This window comes from Penicillium soppii (assembly GCF_028829465.1).
Source record: "Penicillium soppii strain IBT 18220 chromosome Unknown utg000007l, whole genome shotgun sequence".
In the NCBI taxonomy this organism is placed as follows: Eukaryota; Fungi; Ascomycota; class Eurotiomycetes; order Eurotiales; family Aspergillaceae; genus Penicillium; species Penicillium soppii.
The window spans coordinates 477,508-494,299 of record NW_026643237.1 but is presented as its reverse complement, the minus strand read 5'-3'; the positions used below and the strand labels follow the sequence as shown (position 1 = coordinate 494,299).

The 16,792-nt window shown below is 44.2% G+C and overlaps 4 protein-coding genes across 4 annotated transcripts; 3 read left to right on the top strand and 1 right to left on the bottom strand.

Annotated features, from left to right (window-relative positions):
- Positions 1–226: 226 nt before the first annotated feature.
- On the top strand, positions 227–862 carry N7529_009442 (uncharacterized protein; the record flags this gene model as incomplete). Its single annotated transcript, XM_057244969.1, has 1 exon — positions 227–862. One exon carries the CDS (start codon positions 227–229, stop codon positions 860–862), a length of 636 nt encoding a protein of 211 aa, XP_057093232.1.
- Positions 863–2,169: 1,307 nt separating this feature from the next.
- On the top strand, positions 2,170–4,190 carry N7529_009441 (acyl-CoA oxidase; the record flags this gene model as incomplete). The annotated part of the gene is made up of 7 exons (XM_057244968.1): positions 2,170–2,293; positions 2,350–2,548; positions 2,610–2,729; positions 2,779–2,928; positions 2,988–3,510; positions 3,556–3,610; positions 3,664–4,190. 7 exons carry the CDS (start codon positions 2,170–2,172, stop codon positions 4,188–4,190), a joined length of 1,698 nt encoding a protein of 565 aa, XP_057093231.1.
- Positions 4,191–7,909: 3,719 nt separating this feature from the next.
- N7529_009440 (uncharacterized protein) lies at positions 7,910–8,856 on the top strand (the record flags this gene model as incomplete). Its single annotated transcript, XM_057244967.1, has 2 exons — positions 7,910–8,223; positions 8,289–8,856. 2 exons carry the CDS (start codon positions 7,910–7,912, stop codon positions 8,854–8,856), a joined length of 882 nt encoding a protein of 293 aa, XP_057093230.1.
- A 7,044-nt stretch (positions 8,857–15,900) lies between these two features.
- N7529_009439 (uncharacterized protein) lies at positions 15,901–16,692 on the bottom strand (the record flags this gene model as incomplete). The annotated part of the gene is made up of 3 exons (XM_057244966.1): positions 15,901–16,398; positions 16,456–16,522; positions 16,595–16,692. 3 exons carry the CDS (start codon positions 16,690–16,692, stop codon positions 15,901–15,903), a joined length of 663 nt encoding a protein of 220 aa, XP_057093229.1.
- Positions 16,693–16,792: the final 100 nt, after the last annotated feature.

Genomic DNA, 16,792 nt, shown 5'->3' with positions numbered 1-16,792 from the left:
ACGACCTAAGCCTGTGCTACGCTCCTTCTGCCGACCCGGTTCAGCAGCCCAACATTTGTTTCTCGAAATGGCCTCTGGATTGGTATTAGGTTCAGTCTAACATCTGCGCTTTAGAGCGGCAATCTTCCTCTGTTTCTGTCAACGCCACTTCGACCGACTGCGCGAAGGACACAGAAAGTGACTTTGACATGATATAGCCATTCCCCACGACCTAGTTCCTTGTACCATGGACGACGTGACCCTATACCCCAACAGAAATCCAATAATTGACCTCCCATTCACTTCCAAAAGCGCATACTGGGACTGGATGTTTCTCTCCTCTAACATGATTACAGAACCCAAGGACATTTCCACCAAGTACTCCTTCCTTTCCAAGGAGACTAACCACTTCAAGAGCGACGGAGCTTCCAAGGCCAAGAAAAAGCCAAAGAAATCCACCCAACCTCCAGCATTCACCTCCGCCGATCTGGCAGACTACCTGTTCTCCGGCCGTCGGGCCGCCGAATCCGATAGCCAGACCTTTGATCACGGCGCTCAGCAAGCCAAAACCGAGAAGCACGTCCGATTCTTCAAAGAAAACGCCCACGACAAGCACTTCATCCCAATTCCTGTCGACCCGCTCCGCGGCGAAGAAAATTGGCTCGAATGGTTGGGCGCCATGCAGATGCTCTTCATTAGCATGGCATCTGGGAAGTTGTCATCAATGATATCAAGCCTTTGGCCGCTTATCACCCGCTGCACATCTGGTATCAGCGCATTCGCGACTGTGCTGTCGGTCTTATTTACGCCAATGTCTCTGCGCCGCTGCGCAAGCACGTTTGCTTCCTCAATGCTGTTGCTGAGAATGATTCTGATGTTTTGATGGTTCATTTGTATGCGCACTATGGTGGTTCTGATGGTCCGCAGGCGCAGCCTCACTAGGTCACTGTTTTGGGGGTGAAGTTGGTTTGGCTTGGTTGATTGTGTTGCGTTTATTTGTGACTTGGTGCCGGTGCCTGCTTTCTGTCTGGTCGTTTTTGAACACCGTTTTCCCTATCGAGATATTTATTTTGTGGCTCTTCTTTTTGCCTTGGATTTGGATGTGCAAATATTTTGATCCGATATTTTCATGGATTTCAAGGATTTTGTTGACCGGTTTCTCTCTAGCTTTCACCGGTGTATCTGGCGGTTTATCTGCATTTGCTCAATGTTTCATAAGTCAATCGAAATGATTAAATTCCCGCATTCTTTAGTATTGTTTCCAGGTTACTCTAAGATAGGTGATTCGTAATGGTTCTTTGATATCCCAAGGCCTGATCATGGCATTTGGTAAGTCACTAAAAAGAATCCCATTTACTATAACAACCCTTATCTACATCCATCAGTGGTCTCTAGGGCTTCAATTATTGTTTTTCGGCATAAGATGGAATTTGTCCTGAGTGTATGTATACTTATAAAGTTATCGTCCCATGTTCTCAGTATATAACCGGGCCTTACCATCCTTTAATGGAAAAAATAGACTCTCCTTCGGAAGGTCCGCCAACCAAACCATAGTTTTTCCCAGAATTCAATCAAACCTTATTTTAACCATGCATATGAATTATACTATTGTGGTGGCCGATGGCCGCCAAACTTATCAGCTCAACAGAGCGCAACCACTTTATGACTATAATGTCGGCTTCCCCAAACAGTAATTCGTATCTGATCAGTGGGTTACACGATGACATAGACAATGCACACGAATCTAAGAATGATGGAGGATCTTCTAGCGGTGGTTACACAATGATCTCCACGTGGCCAGTTTGCATCGCAATGGTTCTGACGCACCGGGAAAAAAGGGAAAAAATGAGTAAGTTCAATATGCTTATTGGTGACACGTTTCTCGAAATTTTTATTCTTGTAGAGGGGGAGCGAGTTCCACATTAAATGTAATGGGGTCGATCTATTCCACCTGATTTATCAATGTCTGAACTTATAGATTCACTTGCAAGTTTTCTAGAAAGCGATGCAGAAATGATCCGAAAGATCGACTAGTCATGATGATAAACCGGCTTTCGGAAAGGCCATGACGAGTTTGGAGACTAACAGGGGAATATAATTATGGCCTTCTAAGTCTTCTTATTCTCTGTGACTAAATACCAAATATTGAATCCCGTGGTCTAAAAGTATTCTGTTCCACTGCTACTTCAAATGGAATCCTCTTCAGCTAGCCTTCTCTCTGATCGCGTTTTTGAGCATCACTATGGCGATACCACACGTCTTAAGGACTTAGAACGCTCGTACGCACGCGCTAGAGCGATTGGAAGATGGCACAGTCAGTTTGAGACCACAAGGCTCAACCAAGTCCCAAAATAACACGTTTGTCATCAGGTCTGACCCTTGAAGATGTTCTTCATCTCACGCCAAAATTTTGGGAATGCCACCAAGACAGAATAATCGTTCGCGATACCACTGCCCAGATTCTGTTCACTATTCAGCTTAACCTTGTTGCAGGGACACTTGCTCCCTTTGTCTTCAAGAGGCCAGATCTAGAGCCCCTTTTCAAGGAGATTTTAAATTTTGATATTACGTATGACCTATCTCTGCTCTATATGAGTTAGGCGAAAAATAATAACAGGTAATCTAATCAGAGCCCCTTTCATGCTAAATGAAGTTGGCCACGGATGCGATGCGCGGAACTTAGAGACTACCGCAACTTGGCAAACTGACGGGGGTTTCATTTTGAACACTCCAAATCCGGAAGCAATAAAGTATACATAATAGTTAATTTGTGATCCCGAAATACTGACTATATGGCAGATTTATGCCACCATCCATGCCTATTGCAGGTATACGCCGTATAGCAATCGTTATGGCACGTCTTCTAGTTAAGGGGGAGAATAGAGGCATTCGGCCGTTTGTGGTCCCAATCAATGACGGGAAGCAAATGTGCGAAGGTGTTCACTCTTGGTATGTATGGAGGATGCTCAAATTAAGCTCCACATACTGATATGAGCTATAATTATTAGGCTTCTTCCTTCCATCGCAGGTGGAAAGATGTTAGACCATGCCTTGACATCATTCCAGCATGTCCGGCTACCTGCTAATTCAATGCTTGGAGAACTTGCAAAACCTGACAACTTGCGAGATCAATATTTATCAACTATTGGCCGCCTGGGAACTGGTGCATTGGCTCTTAGCTTGTGGATGATCCCGTTCCTCAAGTGCGCTACGTTCATTGTTGGATCATATAGTCAGCGCCGAACAGTCCAACAAGGTGCAAAGGGTGAACGGGCTCCGATCATCTCCTTCCGGACCCAGCAACTCCCAATCATGCATTCCTTGGCACAGATTGCGGTAATGAAGCCGTTTGCTGATTGGCTTACTGACGTGTTCAGCAATGATGTATCACTTCACCCTGGAGCTAGGCATGGACTAGGGGTCATTCTGAAAAATGTCTTCCTTTTCAACGGCCAGGGAAGCCTGGCCAGCCTCATTGAACGAAGTGGCGCGCAGGGAATGTACCCTCACAATCAGCTGACAACATTCGAGGTATGATCACTCCATAGTAAGCATAAAGATAGCTAATTGGCATAGAGCTTGGCTCGCGCCACTGGTATCGCGGAAGGGGAAGTCTTGGTACTATCTATCCGTATATATGCCCTTGTCCACTTTTCACGCTTTCTGTCTATTGACGATTACCAGGGCTTGCCACGGAGCTCCTTATTGAGAGGTATAAAATCCCAGAGGCCACAATGCCTAATTGCTTGCTAGCACAGCACGAGGCCGGGATTATAGTCGAGCTCAAGGACCTTCAAAGAAGCATCAAAGACCATCGAAGCGCTGAATACAACAGTTACATCTTGCCCCACTGTCGTCCGATGGTTCTGGGTATTGGTCAGCGTATGGCCTATGAAGCTGCTGCCAACGCGGGAGTCGATCCTTCTCTGTTGGCTTTGTATGAGGTTGGTGCGATAAAATCGGATCCTAGTTGGTATGTTGAGAATCAAGGGCTTAGTCGGGCAGCTCAATTTGAGCTGGAGCGCAAGGCGCTTGATGGGGTGCTCCCACGACTGGACGAGCACCTGAGAGATTTGGATATTGAATCTTTTTGTACAGCCCCAATGCTCTCTATGGATAGAGTGGAGGGACTGATGACTGCAATTCCGAGCTTTACAGGGAGCGCACACGTTGATGTTTCCTTTAGTGGGGGCTATGCACCTAAATTGTGATGCCTAAATTGTATCCTTCTGGATGATATGAGACGGATTTCAATGAGAAACTCGGTGCTGTGTGCTTTGACTTTATTATGTGGAATTTGAAGTACTGTTTATTTGTTTGCTTTCACTGTCTGACATTCAGAAATGTTTCTCTTTTAATCTGGAGATACAATCTTTCATTCGAAGAAAGCAACCGTAAAGAGAAATGTTGTGGCGTACCTGTCAGCGAAAGAACAGCATTAATACTACTGATATCGAGGACGGGATGCAGCATTCTGTCAAGACTAAGAGCCAAGTCGAGGGATTCGAGCAATAAGAGTGGAGTGGCCGCTCTCCATCCAGATAGCTATTTTATCTATTATACTCCGTATATGTACCATATCCATGCTTCCATATATATTCGAATCAAGCAAGGGGTGAATATCTTATTTGTCATCCATGGATAGATAGGGATGCTTAATCCCACACCCACGATACATCGAATGGAACTAAAATAAGGGAGACCTGATGATTACCGGATGAATTTGTTGATTTTGAAGATTCTAATTCTCATTGCAATCTCAACGGCATGTTTACACCAAATTTTAGGAGCGAGATGGTTTTCCCTTTCTACTTTAGTGCTGACCCCTTGCCGCTTATCGCTCACCAAAACTGAGCACGCTCCTGTTCATTACTTTCTTGTCGACACAAATAACAAGCTCCGAATTATAGATCTTGTAGGGAGCCTTTCAAGGGGATGAGTTGAGGATAAAGAATGAACATCATGGAGGATCATCCACTTCTTGACCATTGGCAAGCATCCCATGTAAGAGTCAACTGAATTAAGTCTTCTCCATCTCTTTTCCTTTCTTTTTTCTTCTTGTTTTGTCCTCCTTTCCTTGCAAAAAGTCTATTTTTCATTTGCTATATTTCTCCCAGGCTCAAAATCTACTCAAGATGCTATGCGTTTCTGTCAATTCACGTGCTGTCGTTCTGAATTCAATTCAACCTCCCCTTCTATGGCATATTTGTAAGTAAGGTGTTATGAGGACCCCCATTCTAAGTATAATGGCTTTGCTATGCGAATTGTTGTGTTCTTGTGACATCGGGCTGGTGCTAATCAAGGGCTAAAGCCAGATTATTGATATCTTCTCCTATTTGCCATATACGTGTGAATTGCAATCGTATTGGGTCTCATATAAGCATAAACTGTTGCGTTCAGAGAGTCAAAAATAAGTTCTTTCTTATTTGACTGCCTCATCTCACTAGCATCTTCCATCATCATCTCTAATCAGAACCCGTTTAATGCTGGATGAAGTTGGTCACGGATGCGATGCGCAAAACTTCAGGATTTATTTTCTTAGCTGTACAATCACATCACCCTCCTCTGCTAGACTAAACCATACGTAGGCTTCAATGTAACGGTGCCATTCGGTTTTTTCTGACTCTCCGCCAACCAAGATGCCCCGTGGTGAAAGCACACTGCGAGATTGGTGCATAAGTCTCATTTGGTACAATCGCCACATGTCCCAAAGAGGTATACCAAGTCGTCGAAATGCTTTGAAATCCACTTTCCAGAGAGGGTGAAAACTACGGCCTTTTTCACCGCCACGAAGGGCATTAAAAGAACCAAGCACAGCATTTCTGCCCTTCGCACAATCCGGACTCCGACACCATATCGAATCAACTTGTGTATCCTGAACATCTGGTAGAGGCCGACATGTCTGTACCGTTAAGTCGGTTGGCGATGGAACGGCAACTAGATATGAAGCCCGATGGCTGAGAATTGTTGGCTCAGAGGAACATAGATTGACCACGCACTCCGAAATCGTCTGGAGCTCTTCTATTCCCCCCGGATAGTGACAATGTTCTAGATACTGTTCAATAAAGTAGTCTAGATCATCTGTAGACCATAGCCAGTGGTTTATTCCCGTATTATAGATTTGGTAGAAGAGTTCAAGTTTCCAGAGGCCCCGATGCGTCCGATAAGACTCGATCCATGATGGTGGATCAACATCGAATTGAATAAGCTCGCCACCTTTAGGTGGTGGAAATTTTCCATTTACCCAATCTATAACATCAGCATGTGAAGCTATAGGACGGCGGGGCTCTGCGGACTCGAGACGATTGATTAAACACTGAAGACAAGCACAGGCAGTAAGATGTATTTTCGCTGCTATTTTTATAGTCTGATGCACCGCAGCTAATGAGTGGGTGGTAGAAAGGGAGATAGGTCGCATAACATCCCCTAGTGAGCTAGCGAGCTCTTTTAGAAGGGCTTGTGGAGTGAAGGATATCGATAGAATAGAGGCTAAGAGCGTAAAATAGTGATAAAGCCCATGCTTTGTAAGGGAGCAGTTTCTTAGGACGTGCTCGGTGATCTTTTTAAACGAGCCGTTGAAAGCTTCCTTCACTCGGGGAGATATTTGTTGAAGACCGTCTAAGCTGGTGAAGTCGCAGCAAGATTCGAGAATTTGACAAATAATTTCGGTTGGTAATTTTGCGAAGGGATCCATCTTCGGCGATGTGAATATCTGTAGTGCTAAGGGGAATGAAAAGGAAAGGTTGAGTAATTCTTGTCGTGGCCAAAATCCAGGGATCCGCAATCGTTTGTGTCGCATAGAAAAAACGCCTGTTTCGTGACCGCTAGGCCAAAAAGGCGCACACCTCCTTAGCTAGGCTTAAGTACGGTGTATTTGTGCGTATTCTTGCTTTGACCGTTTGTCATTACTCCGTACTAAGCACGTAACTAATTACCGCCCCATGCGAATTGCCAGAACTAGGGGTAATGCAATCCAGAGTTCTTGAGATTACTTATTGGCTGTTACGCATAGTATTTAACATTTATGCAATGCTCGGAAGAGGGTGAATCAAACAAGCCAAGGAATTCATTATCAGCAACAGTGAAGGTCTCTACTGTGGCTCTCGCTTCAAGTCCTTGAACACTAAAGAACGCTAGACACTAGCAGCTCCTGAAGGGTCTACTGCTCCGACGCTATGCAACTAGTTCGTCGCCGGCGGGTAAAAAGAAGCTCTGATTGGAGAAGCCTGAACTCTGCTTCAGCCTCAAATCACGTCACGTGGACTGTGCCAAGATCACGATCCGCCCTTTGATTCTAAGGACTGCCTGGAGAAATCTTGTGCTAACAGAAGAATAGAGTGATCCTTTTTTAGACCTTGGATCAGTAAGGCACGGCAGCATTGACATTGATCTGCAGAATAGTCAATTGCAACCAGCTTTGCATTTAAATTCCTATGTTGACCTCTATGAACAGATTCACAACTAGCTGGCGAATATCTTCCCCTGAATATAACTAATACGGTAATGCCTTTTAGGATACGGACGACGATTTTAAGTGATCATGGAAAGAACCAGTGACACGTGAACAAGGATTTTGACGATTGTTATACACCTACGTCTTCTGGGCTCCACTCCTCTTGAGCCAATCAAAGAAGCAAATTACAGCTAATTTTAAATGCGTATGCATGCCTGCATGTATGAAACTACCGCTGTCTTGCTCGGCGTCTCGTCCACCCTGTCTAATTTAATGTGCTTTGACTATGCTAGCTCTGACCTTTAGTTGTTATAAGTTGTGAGCAATCGCCCACTAGAAATACAAATGAGCTCTTGATTGTAAACTCGCGCTGGACTTGGCTCTGGCTTATTTCACACCCAAATTCTGGCTAAAAGGCTCTTTTCCCCAGCAGGCGATCGACTGCGCCTCGCTTAATCTGATTCCAACCTATTCAAGATGGATGGGCTTGAGGTGGCTCCAGAACAATACAGGGGGGCACGAAGATATACCAGCGGGCCTCAAGTAGCACCCGACACGGAAAAAGAAGTCACAAAGGATACTGGATACTTATACTACGTTTCTGGACCAGAAAGGACAAACCACGGCTCACTTGAAGATGGTTCCCTCAAAATAAAAGCTCCGAAGGAACCTAAGAAGATATGTGGAGTGGCTTCCAAGACCTTCTGGTTGCTGGTAGTTGTCGCGCTTCTGGTCATTGGTGGTGCTATTAGTGGCGGAGTGGGAGGATGGCTGGCAAACAAAAAAACCACGTATGTTAACCTCTAGGGTTCACTTGTCACAAGCTAAATCAGCCTAACATACAATCTTGTGATAGCGCCGAGTTAAGGAAACCAGATCTCGATACCACTTCTACAACATCTACAGAACCACGATCCTCTACCACCGCCACCGAATCTTCCTCTACAACCTCTACGGAACCAGAATCCTCTACCACCGCCACCGCCACCGCATCTTCTTCTACCACCACCACTGCATCCACTACATCCTCAGCCCCTGTGACATCGGGCACAATAGGTGTCGCTGAAAATCCGTGTCCCGGACGAAACTTGACAACAGAGACGGGATCTGATGGGTCAATATTTACATTGTTGTGTGCCGTGGACTGGCCAAGCGGCGTGGAGTCGGCATACGGCAATGGAACAGTCAAAGATCTGAGCGCTCTTCCAGCAACTGAATATACCTTGAAGTCCTGCATTGCTCAATGCGTCCAATGGAACCAGGATACGTCAAACGACCCGCAATGCAAAGGAGTTGTGTATTCTGCAAACTTGACTGCTTCCTTTGACGGTGGACAGGGGGGAAATTGTTTTTTGAAAAGTGGCGTCGGCAGGTATTATCCTAATTCTAATACTTCTATGGCCGCGGGGCTCTTGGGGGGCTGACGCATACTGTTTAATGATATATTCATATATATGGTACACGAGAAACTATATAGGCAATACACCCGCCTACGAAATTTCTCACTCTTGTAGGTATCTAGCTTAGATGTAGCTGGTACTATACTATAATTGTTAACGGTTAGTTATACTCTATTAAAAGACGTAGTCGCTAGTTTGATAGTAGATTCGTTCTAAGGCGACAGGCGAGGGTAATGCAGGTAATAATACCTTTAGTAGATAGAATATAAAGACGGCTTTATGTCCATCTTTCTTTCATGTAAAATGAATCACATAGGGCAGAGCCCTGCAAATCTAGATATATATCTAAAACTTTTTTTAGCTCCGCTCCTAGAGCTCACTACTGACTAAAAATACCTAGCATCCCGCGGCAACAACACCCGAAACATTCGTTCTGGCCGCTGATAGACCCAGGTGGTCGAACTGATAGTATTTTCACCAACCTTTGGCTATTAGTAATCTCCGGGCTGCTCTCTCTTAGGGCACTCAATCAGTCAGGATGACTCGTGACGAATACAGAGCACATCACAGGCATTTTGAGCGCTCTGTTACTTATATAGTGCAAAGTAGATGACTACATGGCGTCAGAATCTACAGCTTATGCAACCAAGGCTATCTAGCGAGAACGCAGCAGGTATTTTGAACATAATTCCAATGAAAATCGTCTTCTTACTTACGCTATGACCACAATGCAGGCATTTATACACATACCAACTCAAGCAGAAGCACTTTTAGCCACCGCGCTGCTGTTTATCCGTTTTGCCCTCTTCGTGCCGACTCTTCGAGCAGTCCAGAAAAGCCCCTTACACCAGACAATCAATCTCGCAGTATCTGCAGTGAATATCGTTCTTTTGGCAGTGCGCATGGGCTTGAGCTGGAGCAAAAAGTGTGAAGCTGGAAGGAAAGCGATAACACAGTAGCTGATAAGTTCAGCTTCTATACAGAGGTGGTGATATATGATGATGATGATTTTAATTATCGGCTTGATGGAGATTAGAATGACGGGCAGTGTTTAGTTAATTGCAATGACCTAGAGTCGAGTTTGTTTATTTCTTGTCGTATGGAACGGACAATTGGATCGTAAAAGTAGCCTTTCTATTTACTAAAACCTATTCTCTATTTATTGCAAAGACGCCAAGGCTCGTCGGTTGAAACCTAACTAAAATGCAGGAAAGCTTTACAGAGTGACCCATTTTACAGCGCATGGCCGAGGAAAACAGGCACTTCTGATATTCCTTCAGTCAGATCACAGTCGAAGTACCGTTTGATTTCATAACTGGGAGAAACTATCAGTAGTCAAAGTTCCTGACGTCCAAAGATGATACTCACGACCATCTAAAAATGCCAATACAACTATTTTTGCAGCCATTTAGAAAGATTTGCAGTTCCCGTTCGATTTCTTCCTGTCGGCCCAAGTCAAGTAGCTGAGATTCAACATGCTCAAATTCTTCATACGCTTTATGAACCATCTGAGCTGCGTCATTGATTGCATCCTACACATCCAATCCATTGTGGTGGACAAGTAAGGGAACAATATTGTCGACATGGTTGCACATCTGTGTAAATCAATTTAGCATTATATGAGCTTTGGAAGGCCATGCAGATGTCTTACAATTTCATGACGTGCAGATACAATATCATTGGCACTAATATATCAGATATACTGTGCCTTGCATGTAAGATTCTACTTACAGGGAGATGATCAAGTTGCTCTGCTTCAATGCTTCCTTCACGAGGGTATGGGACAATATCCATTCCGGCAACTCGACCTGGTTTGCATAACTAAAACGCGTCAGATGCTGAATATAGGTTGCAGATAATATGATTACAGGGTAAGAAACACAATTGGATAGACGGCCGAGGAATTCATTCGGAAAGTAAGGTAGTTCGCAATATCCAAAATCTCCGAGGAGATGAAAATTCTTTGCAATTCGATCGCTTCGTCGATGTAGTCTTGCATGTACTCATAAAGGAGAATTTTTGAAGAGCCTGATGAATTTTTGAATGTCAGTTTGATATTTTGTCTCGTACTTGGGTACTGGATAATCTAGAACTAAAGTGCCGAGGTATGTAGACCTAGGAAGTTTGATACCCTGATGCAATCTCATCCCAATCTCATACCGTGATTGTGCTGTCCAGATGGCTGGTGCAATAAGAGCTGCATCAATGTCTTTGGGCGACTCAGACAATAAACTCAGACGGATGCTGGCAAGGGTTTGATGCCTGATTGTCTCCACGTCATCGGCTTTGTAATTCACCTCTCCCAAATCAAGCACTTTCAAATGAAACAATAAGAATTTATTGGTAAAGCATAGTTCCTTGTAGATGGTAACTACCATCGTCCCAAAAATAGATCTGAGGGAATTGGTTAATTGCGTCATTAGCTGCAATGTTTTATGGAGAGTCTTACCCAACTAAGCAATACAGCCATGGTCTGAAGCTCTGTCCTGCCTGCTTCAGGATAAATAAAGCTAGCAAAAAGGGCACCTTTCACTTCTTTATTTCGTTTGAAGCTGGTCGGGTCTCTTATCCATCTGCATATTATGTTATTATATCGACTAAATGAAGGGATCTCATTTGAGGTTACTCTTGGCGCCACGAATCAAGGAAACCCTCAACGCTCCGTCCGTAATTCGAATTCGGAGACAGCTGCCACCCAGGGCAGAGAGAGAATAGGTTAGGTATATAAGCACGCTTGCCCGTGCATTTTTGAAGCAATCTGTCGACGGGGGTAGTTGAGGCAATTGAAGACATAATGTTTGTCCTAAAGAGCAGTCGGGTTTCCTGTCAGGATTGATATCGAGTTTCTGCGGGATTGATAGCGATATACACAATCTATGGAACGACCGATTCTTTTGGTATAAAGTATAAAGAGCAGGCAAACGGCGATACGTCATGCGTGTGGGTGATACTGGTCCCCATCCTACAAAGCGCTTGTAGGGGTAAGTAAACCTTACTTTATTTCGTCACGGCACATATCAGGTGCATCACGTATGGGCGGCATATGTGAGATGACACTGACTGTGCATTCGAAAACTCAGTCATAATCGCATGAAGTTGCCAAGTGCGAATTCCGAAAAAGAGTCTAAGCCCCCCAGCCTAGCACCACATAGACCTCATCGGTGAAAGGGATTTACAAGACCTGATGGCAGCGTGCATTAGCTCTATTGGGAAAAATTCCTAGCAATAGAAATGATGTTATATAAGGTTTGGCGTCTTTCGAAAGGCTATCATGCTTGATCCTTATTTGGTAAACAGAAAATATTGATGCGACTGAGCATCCGATAACGGAAGAATCGAAGTAGTATCACCTAGATTCAGAGCACACTGGCTTAGAGATTTAGCTCCTAAGCAAACAAGTTCAGATTAACGGCGGTCCTTCGTCGCTTAGAGAGTTAATACATGCATGCTTGACTTGGAAAAGAAGAGAGCTTTAAATGTTTGAATGGTTTCATGAGACCGAAAGTAGAATACAGGATGAACTCCCCTCTGATACATCCACAGAAAAAGATGCAGGATTTTCACCACGATACACAAGACATTTCATCTGCCAGAAGTTTGTGGATCGCGACCGCACTTATCTTACCAATCAGCAGGACATATCTGGCAAATGAAAACAATCACCTTTTTGCGACAGATGTAAGGTTAACAGTTATTATCAGCTATCACTCCGGTTACAGTTGTATTTAGCTAATGCGTGCTATTTAACCAACTGTATTCACGTGCCCACGTGTATTGGATTCGATCCATTCCTTCGATTTATTAGCTCCAGACACGGATGGCCTGTGAGCTCGTCTACTTCACCGTAAAGCTTGGATAAGCTCCCATTACTAGGACTTGATGGCTGGCAAGAGGGGAGGGTATCCCAAATTTCATTCCGTATCAGGGATTACTGGCTAATGACTTAGAGCTCTGTTTAAGCCAAACTCATTGGAGGATATCCACGACAACTAGCGGCCTTTTTGGCGATAAAAATTAATCAAGTATTTTATAGAGAACACAGCGAGAGTGTATGTTGCTCCACCACATCATGATCATCCAACTAGCAAGGAGCCGAAATCACGTAATACAGTCGAATCAAGTCTGGTAGACACTATATCACCGGCAAATCAGGCGGGTTCGATACCTGATCAATAAAGATAAAGTCTCATAAAAGCTAATTATTAGTTTGTTAGTTACATCGTGACAATCACTCAGCGAAGGTGGCTAAGCTGAAAACTTCTCCACTTCCCCTTATCTTGTGTAACTATGCGTCTTATTGTGCAACCGGTATTCCAAGATCGAAAGTCTCATAACCTACTAACTAATTATATCTCAACGCTCACTCATTGACAGAGGTTTACCTTCAAGTGAGATCAGTTTTTCAACGGTCCACTGTTCTCTTCTACTGTGACTTATGACTTGAGACCTGTCTGTTGTCTTTATACTCGAGCATTTCAGCACATTTTAGGACATTTGATTTAGGTTAGCCCCCGGCTGATCTCAGTGGGTCTGTTGAAGAGCTCACTGCCTAGGGCCGTGCGGGAATCTGCATAGCATCCTGGGCACCGCTCTAATTCTACACATGGTTTCGGCAGAGATATACATCAGAGTCTTGACCGCTGTTTGTTTTCTTTATCGAGATCTGTCAACTAAGATTGTGGCTGCAGATCCGAACCAAATCCCAGGATGATGATGATAGGTCGGATGGTCAGAACACACCAAAGAAGTCCTAAGAACTGTGCGGTGGGATTTACAGTGGGACTTAGAATGAAAATTATTGTTTGGCGAGGAGATATTCCTAAAATACTCTATAAAAGAGATCAAACAAAGACTTGATCTACAGAGATGCGATTTTCCAAACAATAAGAGTTACAATAAGGAAAGAAGAAGAAAGAGAAGAAGTTTAATAAAGGCGTTATTTGTATCTTGTTTATTATACTTTCTTTATCTAATGATAAAGAAACGGACCTTTCCTCTGATCTCGGTGGATTCTACTGTGTAACCGCTTTTCCAAATCATTGCAGCGGTGGATCTACTTTCTTAAGTGATTCACGTAGTCTTGCGAATCCATAACTTTTGAGCGGGCTTGGGCTAGGGTGCCTTGTCTGTAGGCCTCTTGGTGATCTAGGAATTAAAAATTCAGACATCATATATCAGGACTCAGGTACCTCCACACCTCGATTTCATTCTCAAGTCCAGCAAACATCATTACTCCTCATCAGAGGTCTCTGTTTCTAGATACGTACATAATCGAGAGAGTCAAAGTGATCAAAAAAAAATCCTTGAGGTTTAGACTCACGTACACATCAGTCGAAAGCCTGATTCGTGTACAACGTGCATTCAAACCAATTGAGCAATATGATAGCATTCACATTCCTAGCAACAATCGCAATGTGAAAAGCTATCATAGTGCAAAGAATCAATTCCAGGGGGCCAGAAAAGGCTGTTTACGCCTTTAAATACGTTAGTCAATATCAACTGTGTGAGCAATATAAAAAAGATGGTATACCGTCTCCAATTATAATCCGCGGTTCGATCAGTGAAAGGAGGTCTCGTCCGCATGAAACTGCCAAAATTGAATTCTCTTGTGAATTGAATGTCGTATGTTTCACAATCATCGGATAGTAGTATGTCGGCGAATATGCTGCATGGCGGGCAATCCATCAATGCTGAGCCGACACAAGCTCGACCATTTGATTTGATCTGCCGAAGCGCATCTTTGTGGGGACATAGCATTATTCTGCTGCGAGCTCTGTAGCAATTTGCCGAGTCCACATAAATCAAGTAGTGGAAATTGAAGACAAAAAAACCAAATTTTTGAACTGATAGAGATATTTTCAAATCATAGAATAATCCTTCAGATAGACTTGAATAACTACATCGGTGCCAGGTAAGAACATATTGAGAGGCCTGATGACCGAATCTCTTCGCTCTGAGCTTTAAGCAGGGACATAGAACGATGATACCCGGCCATCGACAGACACGGAGAATCGGATTCTCGTATCCAAGAGAAGTCTGATCAAAATCTCCTAACGGGTGTAACTTTAAACAGGCAGCACAGTACCTCCATCGTTGAGATTCGAGAGCGATAAGGAGCTCAGTTCGATTTGAAAGATCCAGTGATATGTCTAGCCCATTAGAATAAGGATACTCGAAAGTTGGATTTTTCAAAATAAAGTCGAACAGAAGGTACAGTCTCTTGCAACTTAGAACTAGGCAAGCCTGCGACACGACTGGGAGGTAAGAGAGAACCTCGTCCACGATCTCGGGTGAAAGATCAAGAATCGATAGACCTGGTATATTGTTGGATTGTTTCCTATTGAGCCGGTTCTTGTGGGACTGCCTTTCGTTGGGAATAAGGCGGGGGATTTTCATAATCACGTCCATGCTTGCCGTGAAGACCGTGAATACTAGGCGTGAGAGCATATCTGATTTGCGTTGCAAGCTGAGATCGTGAGGAAATAGAACAACTGCTCTGTTGGTATGTAGAAACGTGCTGATTATACTTTTCGAAACGTCATCCTGATCACTAGAAAGTGTCCACGAGTGACTTACATGATTCCATAAGCACCAAACCCTAATATCATCAAGAAACTGTTTTGTTTTGCCTTTCGGATAGAGACTGCAATACTTAATGGTATGGTAGCCCACCCTATCTCTGGTTCTTCATGGATTTCTACTTCCATCTCGCTGTCCGGTATATCCCTGCTTCAAGAAAATCAGACTGCCTCTTTCCAACATACTCCAATCGTAGATTCTCATGTGTATATCATGACACCAAGGGCTCCCCAATGAGTACAGTTAGTCGTCGATGAGAATGAAGTTATTGGAATGTTAGTGTGATGCCTAGTGGATGTGGGAATTATGGAGAGAGAGTGAAGCGAGAGAGTCAGTGAAATGGATGCCTGAGAAGTATGGCATGGGAGAGATACTGAGCGTATCTGAGCAATTGTATCAAGGTCTATCGAGGCGTTTAGTTTGTAAAACTGACTTCAGGGCCATATTATTGTGTACACAAAAATATCTGCAAAACTATGTTGTCCTACTCTACTCATCCTCGTCCTCATCCTCATCCTCATCCTCGTCCTCATCCTCATCCTCATCCTCATCCTCATCCTCATCCTCATCCTCATCCTCATCCTCATCCTCATCCTCATCCTCATCCTCATCCTCATCCTCATCCTCATCCTCATCCTCATCCTCATCCTCATCCTCATCCTCATCCTCATCCTCATCCTCATCCTCATCCTCATCCTCATCCTCATCCTCATCCTCATCCTCATCCTCATCCTCATCCTCATCCTCATCCTCATCCTCATCCTCATCCTCATCCTCATCCTCATCCTCATCCTCATCCTCATCCTCATCCTCATCCTCATCCTCATCCTCATCCTCATCCTCTTCATCCTCCTCAAACAGGCTCTCATACCAGGCCATCACGTCATCCTTGTCTGATTGCGTGAGGCGGCCCGCGGGAGTGGGCGCAACGGCCCTGCCGTGGCGCTCCAGGTGAGCGCGGAGGTTATTTGTTGCGGAAAAGGCGTTCTATAGTAAATCGATTAGGAATCAGTTATGTTGGTACTAAGATTTCGATTCACTGACCTTGCTTTTCTCGCAGCCACCAATTCGGCAGAAAACCTCGCCATGGTAGACGACAAGACCCTGCAGGCTCTATATATTGGTTAACAAACGATCATTCATCAGGTTTCATATTTGTGAAAGTGTACTCCCCTCCTCATACCTAGGAAGGCTGAGGGCCCCCGATGGGACGTGTTGGAGATAACGCAGGTATGCGGCACACTCGCTAAGGAAAACGGGGGTAGATCGTGGTGTGTTCATTTGTAATAATCGATATTGAATCGCTTCCGGGTGATGTGGGTCTGAAGAAGTGCAAAGATGGAAGAGGAAGAAGAAACACAATACTCTCATCCGTTACCTA